We start from the raw sequence: 12,941 nt of genomic DNA on the forward strand, positions 1-12,941 counted from the left end.
ATCTGTCGAATAGCTCTGCGATGTTGAGCGGGTGGTTGGATGGATATGCAAAGATGGAGTTTAGGAGAGAGATGTGGGCTGAGGATACAAACATGAGAGCCATTGCATGTCGATGGGGTATACATCCCCAAGGAGCCTTGATGAGATCTTCAGAAAGAATAGACAGATGGGGAAGAGACGAGTCCTGAGGCCTGCACACTGAGAGGTTGGAGGGAAGAGAAGGCACGGATGTAGGAGGAAAACCCAGGGCCCCGAGTGAGTCTGGCGCCCAGGAAGGGGAGCTTGGAAAGTATGTCAAGGAGAAGCGAGGGATTGGCTGTTGCAGATGGCTGTCCATGGACCCAGGGGGATGAGGACTGAGAATTGCCACCAGATGTAGCAAGGGCAATGTCAGTGAGTGGTGGGAACAGAAAGCTTGACTAGAGAAAGCTCAAGAGAGGAGAGGAAGGAATTGAAGGCAGTTGGCATAGATTACCCTTTTGAAGAATTTTGTTACGAAGGGAAAAAAGCAATGGGGCAGAAGCCGTCAGGAGAAGTGGGAAGAAGGCATTTTGTTTTGTGTTGTTTTCTAAGATTGGAGGGACATTAGTACATTTGTGCACCGATGACTAACCATCCAGCAGGGAGTACAAAACTAATGTTGAATCTAAGGAGAGAATTTCGGGGGTGATGGCTTTGGTTCGGCCGGCAGGGTTGGGACCCACACAGAGGGGCTGGCTTAGAGGCGCTCGGAGGTCATCTATCAGGCAGGAAGTCAGAGTGTGTGGGTGTGGATGCTGGGAGGTGAAGTTCTCTTCTGAGTGTTTCAGCTTTCTCCGGGAAGTGAGAAGCAAGGTCACCGGCTGGGAGGGAGGAGGCGGGAGGAGGCAGGAGGGAGAGTAGCAAGTGTGAAATAATTCTCTGGAAGTGGGGAAGGGACTAGACTCGGGAAGTGGAGTATAATTGGGGGCAGCATGAAGGGCCCGCCAGAAGTTTGTGGTTCACGGTGATGAGTCTGAAGGGAGACTCTGGCCGCGTGGTTGTGGGCTTATCACCAGCCGTGTTCAGCTGCACTGGCGCAGGCATGGGAGAAGGTGGAGAGTTCATTCCTGCATTCATCCAGAAGGGCCAGATTCTGGGCCAGGCACTAGGTGTCTCATCATGGTTATGGTCAAGGAGTGGGCCCTGGTCCCTGGGGCTTAGGAACTGGTGGAGGGAGAGAGCCAGAACACAGATAAGTGAGCAGGTGGCTACAATCATAACTTGAGGAGAATGCAAGGAAGGTAGCCATCCTGCTCTTCTCTGCGGCTGGCTCTGGCGTCTCCAAACCCCAAGTCAGTGTCCAAGGAGACCCACAGGCACCCGAGGACTTAGGTAGGGCCTTGTAGGCCTTGTGGTTCACGGTCAAGAGTTTGGATTTTATTCTAAGTGCGCGAAGAAGCCTCTGAGTGCTTTGAGCAGGGAATGACATAATCTAAATTACATTTTTAAAAGGTCAGAATTCATCAACGAAATATTAGCAAATCCAATCCAGTGATAGATAAAAAGGATAATACATCACAACAAAATAGGGTTTATTGCGTGCGTGCAAGGGTGGTTTCACATGGAAAAAACTCAATCAGTGTATTCAGCACATTAACATAAAAAGGTCACCCTTCCCGCTGTGTGGGGAATGGGTTGGACGGGCAAGAGAAGACTGTAGGAGGTCATGGCTAAAGGCGGGGGTGGGGGCGGGCAGGGAGCCCAGGAGGCAGTGGAGATGGAAGGAACTGGAAAGAGTTAGGGTGTGTTAGAGTTAGAACCAACTGGTAATGGACTGGGTGTGCAAAGTGGGAGAAGGGGTCAAGTGTGACCACCACGTTTATGGTTAAAGCCATTGGGTAGATGGTGGTGCTGATTCTGGAGAGAAGGTGGGGAAAGAAGAAACTGGAGGGAGATTCAGAACCTACTAGATACTCAAGTGGAGGTGATATGCTAGTGGGTCCTCTGGTGGTCTTCTCTCTCTTGCTCATTCCGCAGCTTTCATTCCTTCATGGAGTCCGGCAGGTGGGCCCTTTCTTCCCCCACACAGCTGTGAGGAAGGGGCCGCTCAAATATCCAGCCAGCTTCCTGGGTGCCTCCAGCCGCTCCATCTACTGTCTTCCCATCTCACTTCTTAGGAGGCCGTTGGCTTCTTAGGCTGGAACCGCACCAATAAGGATATGTAGCTTTGGGCTCCCTAAAGCTTCCAGAAGGAGACAGCAGGGCTGGGGGTTCTTCCTTCTTGCCAGGCTCCATTCGGAATGAGACACAGTGGCTTCTGGGATAGCTAAGGCCCTCGAGTCTCTGCCCATCCTCCCTTGGAGGGATATCCCCTCGGGATGTCCCTTGGGTGGCACCCTCCCCGGACTCTCTGTGAGCCTCAGAGCCTCCTTTCCGACCCACATTGCTGCAGCCCACCAGGCCCGGCGCTGTGCATTGTGCTCATCCCCTGCGTGGTGGCTGTCCCTCCCCCACCCTACAACACGGCCCCCCCAGAGCCATGGTGGGGCCCCCAGCGGTGCAGCAGAGAGGTCGGTCAGTCACCAGGCAGTGAGCCAGTGTGGGCTCCGGCCCCGCCCTGATGGGCAGAGCAGGTGGACAGGGGAATGGGGGAGGGATGGGGACCCGCATCGGGGTCTCTGGCGCCCTGGGCTGCTGGAGAAGCCCTGTCTGTCCTTCCACAAAGAAGCAGTTTCCTCCTTTTGCCTCGTGCTTTGCAGGGCAGCTGGCTGGCTTGGCACAGGCACCGAAGGCCAGATCTTGCGGCGGGCAGTGTGCAGCCTGATCTCAGAGGCCACCGGGTTCCGATTGTCCCCTTTGCCGCCCGAGGAGGGGCCCAGACTACAGCAAGGCGAGAGCTGCTTCTCAGGCCTTTTCTTTGCCTATATCCCAACAGACCCGGGAGCTCTGATGCACACCCACCCAGCTGGAGCAGGAGCTCTCCAGGCGATGATCCTCTGGCGGGCACGAGAGGGGAAGGTCTATTTGCAAAAAAGCCCCTCTATCCCAGATATTTTTAACGATCCCCTTTTCAGGGAGGCATCTCTCTTGCCCTGCTTTATGGAGATACATCAGTGGAATGAAGGGTAAGAGCAGTCTCCCCAGACCGATGGTTCTGCCACTTTGGAGTGCTTACTTAACCTTTCTGAGCTTCCATTTCTTCTTCTGCCAAAGAGGCTTCTTAATACTTCCTTCCAAGGGTTGTTAGGAGGCCCAGAGATGAGCTGTGTTGAAGGACTGGCACGTGGTAGGCACTCAGTGAGTGGGGGCTCTTCCTGGTGTCCAATAACCCTGACTCGTTTTCCCTTTACCGCTCCATGTGACGTGCCCGCCGGGGTCCCATGGGCTCAGGTCCGTGTCAAATGGGTTGTGTGCCCCGTGAGGGCAGGGTGTGGCTCTCTCCATCTGTCTTGCTCACTGTATCCCGGTACCTAACACATGCCTGGCTGCCGCCTAGTAGGTGGCTAAATCAGTGTCTGTCCCGGGAAGGAATGAGAGATTGCTCGCAGGGACGAAGGAGGCCTCGGTGGGGCAGATGGAGTGGCCGGCTTGGGAAGAAGTCAGTTGGATCTTTCGTATTCATCCACAGAGGGCAGAGGCAGGTATGGAGCGTGAAAGGTTATTTCATTAAAACATTCCCAAGAGATCAGAGGGGGGGACGGGGGCAGGGGTGCAGAGGGGTGAGCTTCCCCGGCAAGTTGCAGGGAGAATCCTGGTCTGTGGCCCTCAGCTTGGCTCCCTCTGGTCCGCATGCTCCTGTTTCTATGAGGGGAGGGTGTGAGCAGCCCCTCCCGAGCCTTCCGTGTCGTCCTGAGGGGCTGGTGTCTGAGGGAGCTGAAGTAAGGGCTCCCCTGGGGGACCGGCGGCCCTGTAACTGCTCTCTGGGGGGGGAGCATTCAGTGTGTTTGGGGACTCGCAGACACACCTGCCAAGCTGGCTCGTCCTCTGCAGAGTAAACACAACCCCCACCCCCCACGTCCTGGGCTCCGAGGGCTCCCTTGATGACAGTGGCCCAGCAAGGGCTGGGGACAGACACAGACACCATTCAGAGTGGCCGCGTCGGGCCCCAGGGGCTGACAGTCTGGGAGGGAGCCAGCGAGCCAGCAAGGGGTGTGAACGCACGATGTCTCTGCCACCACCACCTGTAATCGGGGCAGGAGGCCACTGTGGCTTCGGGCTCTTAGCGGGGTGTGCGTATGCTTTCACCCGGGCACACCTGGGTGTGTGCATGTGTGTGAGTGTGTGTGTATGGAGGGGTTCTAGCTTTTTATTTTTATCTTTACAAATAAAAAACAATATCCTGGAGGGTCTGGAAGCCCTTTCATTTGACCCTGCTTGCTCTCCCCGACCCCCACCGCAGCTCTCTGAGGCCCAGACAAGAGTCCCAGCCCAGCTAGTCCCTTTCCTGTTTGTGGCACCCCCAACCCCTAGTCCTCATGCCCCACCCCCCACCATTAATCCTCCTTGACATGAGAACACAGCTTACGGGTTCAAGTCAACAAGTGTTTTCTGACAACACAGTTCCCGTCCTCCAGGGCACAGACCCACAGTCTGGTGGGTGACACGGTTTCCCAGCTGCCATGCAGCAGGAGGCCTGAACAGGCCTGGCCAGCACCCAGGCACACAAAGCCAAGGTCACTCCCCCAGCCAGGATGCTCAGCCCCACACCTCCTTGTACCTGTGCTCAAAACTTACTTTCCCTGCCTCCGGGCCAGTCACTTCTTTTTTTTTTTTTTTTTTTTTTAAAGATTTTATTTATTTATTTGAGAGAGAGAATGAGAGAGAGAGCACATGAGAGGGGGAGGGTCAGAGGGAGAAGCAGACTCCCTGCTGAGCAGGGAGCCCGATGCGGGACTCGATCCCTGGACTCCAGGATCATGACCTGAGCCGAAGGCAGTCGCTTAACCAACTGAGCCACCCAGGCGCCCCGGGCCAGTCACTTCTTACCCTGTGTGTCCTTGGAGTGGAGAAGGATAAAAGAAGGAGATTTAACATGTAAGACCACATCTTAAACACACACACACACAAACACCCCAGAAGCTATATTCTTCTCTTCTCTTGTCTAATTCCTACTCATTCTTTAATACCCAGCTCAGATGAGACCTCTTCCAGGAAGCCTTCCTTGATCTGCCTTCATGTTCCCACAGTTCTTCTTCAAGGCCTTTAAACACAGCCCTTGTCAAATTGCATGCAGGTAATCTCCCTCACTTGCCTGTGAGCAGTGTGTGTGTGTGTGTGTGTGTGTGTGTGTGTGTTGAGCGGAGGGTGTCCAAACCTATTCATCTCTGTCTCCGTAGTGCCCAGCGTGCTTTCTGCCCATTTTTGATATCCGATGACTGGCCCAATGAATCAGTGAATGAATGGTAATAGTAACAAGTGATCCTTGAGCACCTAATATGTGCTAGGCCCTGGGCTAAATACTTCATATGGACTCTATTTATTTATTTAGAGTGCAAGTGGGAGGGGGCTGCGGAGGGAGAGGGAGTGGACTCTCTTATTCAAATCCATGCACAGCTTTATGAACAGGCACTAACCGTATTTGACATTAGTAGTATGATATAGCCCCAATGGCCACCGTGTCTGAGAAGCTGAGGCTCAGCAAGGTGAACAACATGCTATCAGGCACATGGCTGAATGAACATCTGAATGGATGAATGAAAAGATCTGCATTTGAGCCTTGACTCCAACACTTATTCTGGGTGATTTGGGGTAAATCACTTCCCTCTCTGGGTCTCAGTTTTCCCATCTATATAATGGGCCTAATTCCAATCCCTACCGCAAAGAGTTATCTGTGAGGCAGTGTTCTTGGAATGGGAGGGGAGAATGGCTTCATTGTCCGGAACTACATTGGCACTGGGATGTATGTGGGGGACGGAGGAGTTACTGTGACCCCCACCCCCCGCCCAAGTCTGCTCTCTGGCCCGTGGTTCCAAGTGCTGCCCGAGGGCGGGCCTGATGGCCTGGCACGGAGGTAGCAGAAGAAACTGATGTTTTCTGCAGGGCTGCAGGTGTGCGAGGGGAGCAGAGACCCGAGAGCCAGAGGGAGCTGCCCCCAGGAGGTGGGGAGGGTCAGGAAGTGGGTGCTGCCGCACGCCTGGCAGGCGAGCCAAGTTTGCCTTTGGAGCTGATGTTGAAAGACAAAGCGTCTTCCCTTTCGGGTGTCTACCACCTGCTGGAGCTGTCGACAGCTCCTGGCTCCAGCACGCTCCCCAGGCAGGGGCATGCCGGCAGAATGGAGGCTGCACACCGCCAAGGCTCCCTGTGGAGCATGAGGGGGGCGGCGGGCCTTGAGGTTGGTGGGGAACTGACAATGACTTACATGTTCAGCCTGGCGCAGGGCTTTCACTCCTCAGTGAGGGGCCAGCCCCGGGGGGCCACCTGCACAAGAGGGGGTGTCCGCTCCCACTGCTGGAGTCACTTGGGCGAGGAAGGGCCTTCTCTGGGCCCCACTCTTCCTGTCGGAACATGGCCCTCACCTGAGCTCAGTCCGCAGGCAAGACTTGGAGAAAAAAAGAATGTTCCAGCGAAACACCTGTGAGGAGTATCAAGAACAGGGGGCCTTTGCCCAAACCAGGGGAGGCTGGGGGAGACATGATTTCCCCATCCGGCCAGTACAGAGGGAGGCTGGGGGCTTGGAACCAGGAGGCCAGATCTCGGGGTCTCGTCTGCCACTGGGACAAGCCACCTCCCCTCGCCCCATGGGACCTGAATCTCCATTGGTAGAGAGGACTCATGGCCCCCACCCGCTTCCCCGCCAGGCTGGCCACACTGCTCTCCTAGTCTGGCCTCTGCTACTTTCATATTCTGACCTTAGCCAAACTCTCTGAGCCTCAATTGTTACGAACGAAAATGGAAGTAATAGTATCTAGCGCATGAGACTGTCCATTGTTAGACATGAAAAGGAACGTGCAAACCCAACATCTCCCTGCAGGATCATGGGGCTCGTTCTTCCCCTTTCCTGCCGTTTGGTGGGAGAGAGGAAGATGGAAGGATAATGGTGTGTGTGTGTGTGTGTCTTCTGAATCTGGTGTGGTTGGGGTGGACAGCTGACACCATCCACCAGTGTGGCTTGAGGGGTTCCTCTACATGCATGCCGAGGCCCTTGGGGAAGTGGCCACGTGCCGGGCTGGGAGGCGCCCGAAGCCCTACACGCAGGTAAGGGTGTGTCCCAGCACTGTTCTGGATCCAGCACCTTGGGCACCTCCCTTCCTGCTCCAGGTGCTCCAGGCTCCTCCACAAGCCCAGGGGAGGAGCCTGGAGGGCCCCCAGGAAGGGGACATGAAGGCTGGGCAGGTGGGGGGAGTGCCTGCGTGTCGAGTATCTCCTCAGTGTCCAGAGCAGCGCTGGGTGCCTTCTTTGGCAGCATATTTAATTTTCTGTAGTTCTGCAAGGCTGAGATCAGCATCATTTTACACATAAAGAAATAGGGGACCAGGGAGGTAAAGTCACTTGAAAATGGTTACCCAGCTCATAAGTAGCCAAACTTAGAATGGAACTTGGTGCCTGCCAGATACCAAAGCGGATGCCATGGATGAAATACCCCACTCCCCCTGCCCCTGTCCTCGGGGATTTCCAGACTGGGGACCACAGCCCCGACTGTCCTCAGGGAGCTTCTAGGCTGAGATGGACACAGAACACAAGATTCTGCAGATAGTGAGGTAAATCAGCACAGGCTGAGCTAAGATGGCTGAGGCTTCCGGGGCAGAGACTGCCAGTGGGCACAGGCCTGGCCTGCTGCCCGGGTTTCTTCTAGGCCCTGCCTGCTTTCTCGCAAGCCCCAGGGCCTGCGTGTGCTCATTTGCACGGCTGCCTCAATCACAAGGGCAGGGAAGCTAAATCCGGAGGTGTTGCCGGCATCGCGGCAGCAGAAATGATCCCACGCGGTCCACGGAGGTGAGAGTGGTGGAGCTGGGCTAGAGAGGCAGCCCAGTGGGCCCTGGGCTGGGTCCTGGGCTGGGCGCTGTGAGGGGCTCAGAAGGACCTTCTCTGCCACCCACAGGTAGAGTGCACCCTGCAAAGAGCACTGGGCCAGAGTCCGAGGAGTCTGGGTTCAGTATCAGCTCAGACGCTAACCAGCCAAGCGGCAGCCTTGGGCACTCACGGAACCTTCCTGGGCCTCAGTTTTCCAATTGGCAAAATGGCAACAATCCACTCTTTGTTTATGTGGCAAGCTGATGTTGGCAACAAATTGGATCGCTGGCTGGGAAGCGCTTTGCAAGTGGTGCTGGGCTGTGTCATTATCATGTTGCTGAGATGGGGAGCTTCTCTCCCCTCCTTCTCCTCCAGTGCTGGCTCCTGGCCTTTTCCCTCTGTGCACGGTGGAGGTAGCCATCCATTAAGAGAAACAGGTCACACAAGTGGATTTGCGATGGGCCTGGCAGGGATCTGTGTTCCTCTTTCCTGTAGGATCTAAGACAATGCCTTTCCTTTCTCTGGGCTCCTCAGTCGGCCTCCTCCCCAGACAAGGACGAGGACGGTTACTTTTGTGCCAGATATTGTGCTGAGTGCCATTGGGTCCTGCCCCTCACGCATATTCTAGTCTGAGAAGTTCAGGCAATATGGGACACTAAGGACTGAGAGACGCTGGTCCGTGTCCGCACCCCCCTCACAGCCTCCTGGGAACGTCAATGTGTGAAACACAAAACACCGCCTTTGGAGGCCGCCAATCTGAGTTGCCATTCCAATTCTGGCCACGGGCCCTGTGACCTTGGGCAGATCACTCCGTCTCCGGGCATGACTGAGGAGGGACGGAAGGAGAGACCGTGTGCCAAACTCCGTGCCAGGTGGTGACAAGGGACACAGTGGGGGCTGGGCTGGGCAGATCTCCGCTCCATTTTACAAATGCGGAGATGCGGATTCTGCGGCATCTCTAACGCCTGTCAGGTGCCTGGCAGTGCTGTGTTGCCCGGAGCTTCTTGCTCCCTGGCCCACTGGCGGGACTCCGCCACACACGTGGGGACCAGCGTGGAGGTCAGGGGAGGGAGAGGCGTGGGCGGTCAGGCCCCTGCAAGATTTAAATTTTGGGGACCCTGAAGGAGGACATTCCAAACGGCCCGGATGGTTGGTGTTGGTAACGTGGAAGCCACCTCGGCGGCCCCAGCTCCCCCCCCCCCCCCGGGGGGCTGTGGTGCGTGGCCTGCCTGGTTCTTGCCTGGCTGAGTCCCCAAGGCCCATTACCGCCAGCTCTCTGCATTTTCTTTTCCCAGCTCTGAGCACGGCACTTTGAAGTTTTCGTGAATGGTAGATGGAAAAAAAAAAAGGCTTTGATTTAATAAGCTTCCTCCTCCCCCACACACATCATAATGTGAGATTCCCCCATCCAGGGTCGTGGCAGATGTGAATGATTTAGAGGGCTTTGCAGAAGTGGGAGTGACTGAAAATGAGTTTATTGATCAGCCCTCAGAGAAGCTGCCTCGCCAGACCCCTGCACTGGGACGCTGCCAAGGGCTCAGGCCGCTCTGTTCTCCCAGGGCAAATGACAGGGGTGCCGGCCAGCTCCCTGCACGGCGAGAGAACAGGCTCTCCCCACCCCCACCCAGGACTGGCAGTGAGGAGAAGGGCTGGTCTTGCCGCAGGAGGAAGTGTGGTTAGACTCTTGCTAGAACTACCTCATTAAGTGGCTTAAATGTACCAGGGCTGGGTGACGGAGGCAGGACCCGAGGATCCTGTAGATCCTCTGGAAGGTGCCTGATCTGTGTGCGCTGGGTGCAGACTCTTCCGCCTGCCGGGAGGGATGGTGTGGAGAGGAGCGGGGAGCCTCGGGCGGACCTCTGACCCTCCCTCTGACTTGATCCGCATTTAAAGTGATTATTGATATCATCAGATCAGTATCTACCATGTTTGTAACTGTTCTCTATTTATTGGATTTGTTCCTTATTCCTTCCTCCTGCCCCCTCTTTTTCTGCACCTCTGGTTTTAAGTGAGCATCTTATATGGATCCGTTTTCCTTCCCCAAATATTATGGGGTTTCTACTGTGTGCCAGGTACCGTGGCAGCTGCTAGGAATACAACACTGAGCCACACCTGCGTCCTGCTCTCGGGGTACTTGCAGTTTTACGCGCGAGAGGAAAACAGAGTTCAACTTATCGTCCCACGTGGGGAGGAGGAGGGCATCAGCCTCCAACTGTGACCCAGGAGATCCAACATCCTACCTCCCGCCGCCTGCCATCCTGGGAGGGGGAAGCTAGGCCCTCCCTGCATCCCCCCCAACCCCGGGCGAGCCTTCCACTGCATCAGACTCCCAGTGCCCCCCAGCTCATTTCCATGGCCTGGGCAGAATAGAGGGGCACCAGAGCCGATGCAGGGGGGCCGGAGGGGCGCAGGACCAGGGTTCCCATGCCCTGCTGTCTGGGCGGCTGCTGACCCGGAAGGACCGGAGCCTGGGCTGGGCCTGGCCTGGGACTCGGCCATGTGGGGCTGGGTGATATTCATGTGTGCAGTGAGACACGAGGCAAACAAAACAGCAGGAGACACCCGGGAGCAACTGCTGAAAAGTGCTGGAATTCTTACCGCTGTTGTTAGTGCATTTGGGCTCCAAACTCCACTGACCTGGGTGTCAGTGGGGAGAAGGGCCAGGACCTGGGAGAATAGGCAGCTTCTTCCAGGTCCGAAGAGCTAAGTACCACCTTGGGTCGTGAGGCAGCAGAAGAGACTGAAGTTAGACCCAAGGAGGACTTCTGATAGACAAGGAGACGCTCTGGAGTGGAGGTCTGATGGTGGGAGCGGACTCTTTCAGAAGATTTCCAAGATGGAGAACTCCCCCTGTCCTCTCTGTCCTCCCACATCCTGCCGTCTGTCACATCTTTTCTAGAAGAGAGCCTGTAACTTTAGGAAGCCCCGAAGGCCCAGGCGGCAGAAACAGAGAAAGAACCCACACCCCGTGAGAACAGTTGCGTTGCCAGGGTGAGCATCCCTTTCTCCTAGGCCTGGGAAGGCCCGGAAGGGGCACTGCCCATGACTCCAGGCCTGGCACCTGCGCAGAAGGCCCGCCTCCTGGGTCCCGTCTGGGCTACTGCCTTTGGGCTGCCCTGGAGTCTGCATGGGGTCTCCCTGCTGGGGGTTACATTACGGTCCCTTGATGGATATAGGCTCTCAGGCAGATGCTGAGTATCCCGTGGTTTCTGATAGGCCAGGAAATACTCAGAAGTGGGAAGGAGAAAGGGCATGGGCTCCCCGAGTCAGCCTGCCCGTGTCTCCAACCCCCACACTGGCCAGTTCCCCCAGGAGAGCTTTGCTGGGCCCAGCCAGGGAGTGTGCCTTCTCTAGTGCCCTGTGTGGGGTTTAGTGCTGGGCTGAACGAGCTCCCACACCCCACCCCTTCCCCACCTCAGACGGATCAGGAGCACAGGCTAATTCTGTACCAAGGTCGGGGTAGGTGGGAGAGCTAGCTGCGAAATAGAAACAAAAGCCCCGTGACCAGGCTTCCAAAATGAAACAAGTCACTTTCTTTTTTATCTGTGTCCTTGCAACCTGTTTTGTATCTCTTTCGGAGCTGACTGTATTTTCCGGTAGAATCAGGGATGTCCTCTGGGTGGTGAGGTGATAAGGCTGGGCACCAGTTGCTATTAGGTACCCAGGGCCCGGACGAGTAAGCGCACCAGCCCCAGGGTCACAGTGAGCCTGCCAAGCACGTCTTCTCGAGCCCTTGTACTGAGGACAGAACTGAGACTCGAGGGATGGTGACTTGCTCAAGGCCACGAGCTGTTAACTGGTGGAGCTGTAGTGTGAAGGCCGATCTGACTCCACAGCACACTTCTGCCAGCCAGTCAGTCCCTCACTCACTCATCTCACCGCCATATACTTCTTTCTCTTTCCATCCTAGGTTCCTGCCAGTCTTCCTCTCTGTGGGGCGCATAGCTAGAGCATGAAACCTTAGGGGAGGGACTCCCTTCTGGGGACTTGTGGGTGCCTCAACCCCAGCCCCTGGGTCCCTCCTCCCCAAACTGGGAGAGGAGTTTAGTCCTCAGGGCTCCCCTCTCCTTTCTGTTAATGCCAAGCTCAGCTCTCCCTGTAGGATGATCATTCCAGAAGAGGAAAACACGACCTGCGGAGCTTGGGAGACATCTGGTTTAGTCCCACATCATCTCAATGAGGACAAGGATGCCCCAAAGGGGAGGGGTCTCCCCCTGACCTGCTCACTCCCAGCAGAGCCCAGACCAGAACCCGGGTCTCTTGATCCACACCAGGTTGGAGGTGGTGCTCCAAGGGAGAGCTCTCCCTCTTTGGGGGGTCCTGATGTTGCTGCACGGGCCCCTCTGTGCTCTTGGGCCCAGGGAAGTGCGCACATTCCCAGGACCCTCCTGTCCTGGCCCTGCCGACGGGCCAGCCAGACTGGAGGACCCTTGGCCGCCTCTTGTAAGTGGCCACTGTCTGCAGAGGCCACGGGGGCCTGTGGGAATGATCCAATCGGCTCCCTTTCCCCAGAGGCAGGCCTTTCCACCTCACTGGAAAAGGAATTTGGCCCCTTTCCCGCCATGGTCGTCCCAGTGAGGCCTCCCTGCACCAGCCGCTCTCAGGTCATTAAATCCGCGCACGGACAGGACGGGTTTTTCCGTCCCACCCACCGGATGAGTCAGAAAGTCCCCCATGGCAGGTGGGGCCATATGGCCTTGGTCTCTTTGCCACCCTGGCCTTCCTTACCTGAGAGCCGGAGAGAATCAAGTCTCAGGCAGGAAATGGCCAGGAAGCCTGGGTCCAGTCTCCCCAGTTTCCTGATCAGGTCCGACACCCTCCTCCTCAAGGACCACCCAGTCACTGGGACGTGGGGCTCCACCTGGCCTTGGGAGTCAGAGAGCTGCTTCCCATTGTGGGGGGGGGTTGCATCTGAAAATCACGCAAGGCATTGCTTCAGATGCAGTCCCTGGGTCTCCGTAGTCTGTACGGGGACATCCTGATCCATCCTGGATGCGGGGGAAAGGCCTGGGGCTGGCAGGCAGATATAG

The 12,941-nt window shown here is 56.3% G+C and overlaps 1 protein-coding gene across 4 annotated transcripts in view; it reads left to right on the plus strand.

Moving 5' to 3' along the window:
- Positions 1-12,941, plus strand: part of ADORA1 (adenosine A1 receptor) — a 32,900-nt gene that overhangs the window by 9,816 nt on the left and 10,143 nt on the right. The window contains exon 2 of one of the 4 annotated variants that reach the window (XM_036079596.2): positions 5,092-5,194. The exons of the other annotated variants lie outside the window; for them this stretch is intronic. Coding sequence (XP_035935489.1) covers positions 5,136-5,194 — 59 coding nt within the window. The 5' untranslated portion in view covers positions 5,092-5,135. The remainder of the gene's footprint in view (positions 1-5,091; positions 5,195-12,941) is intronic. 4 annotated transcript variants of the gene reach the window in all.

This window comes from Halichoerus grypus, chromosome 7 (assembly GCF_964656455.1).
Source record: "Halichoerus grypus chromosome 7, mHalGry1.hap1.1, whole genome shotgun sequence".
Taxonomy (NCBI): domain Eukaryota; kingdom Metazoa; phylum Chordata; class Mammalia; order Carnivora; family Phocidae; genus Halichoerus; species Halichoerus grypus.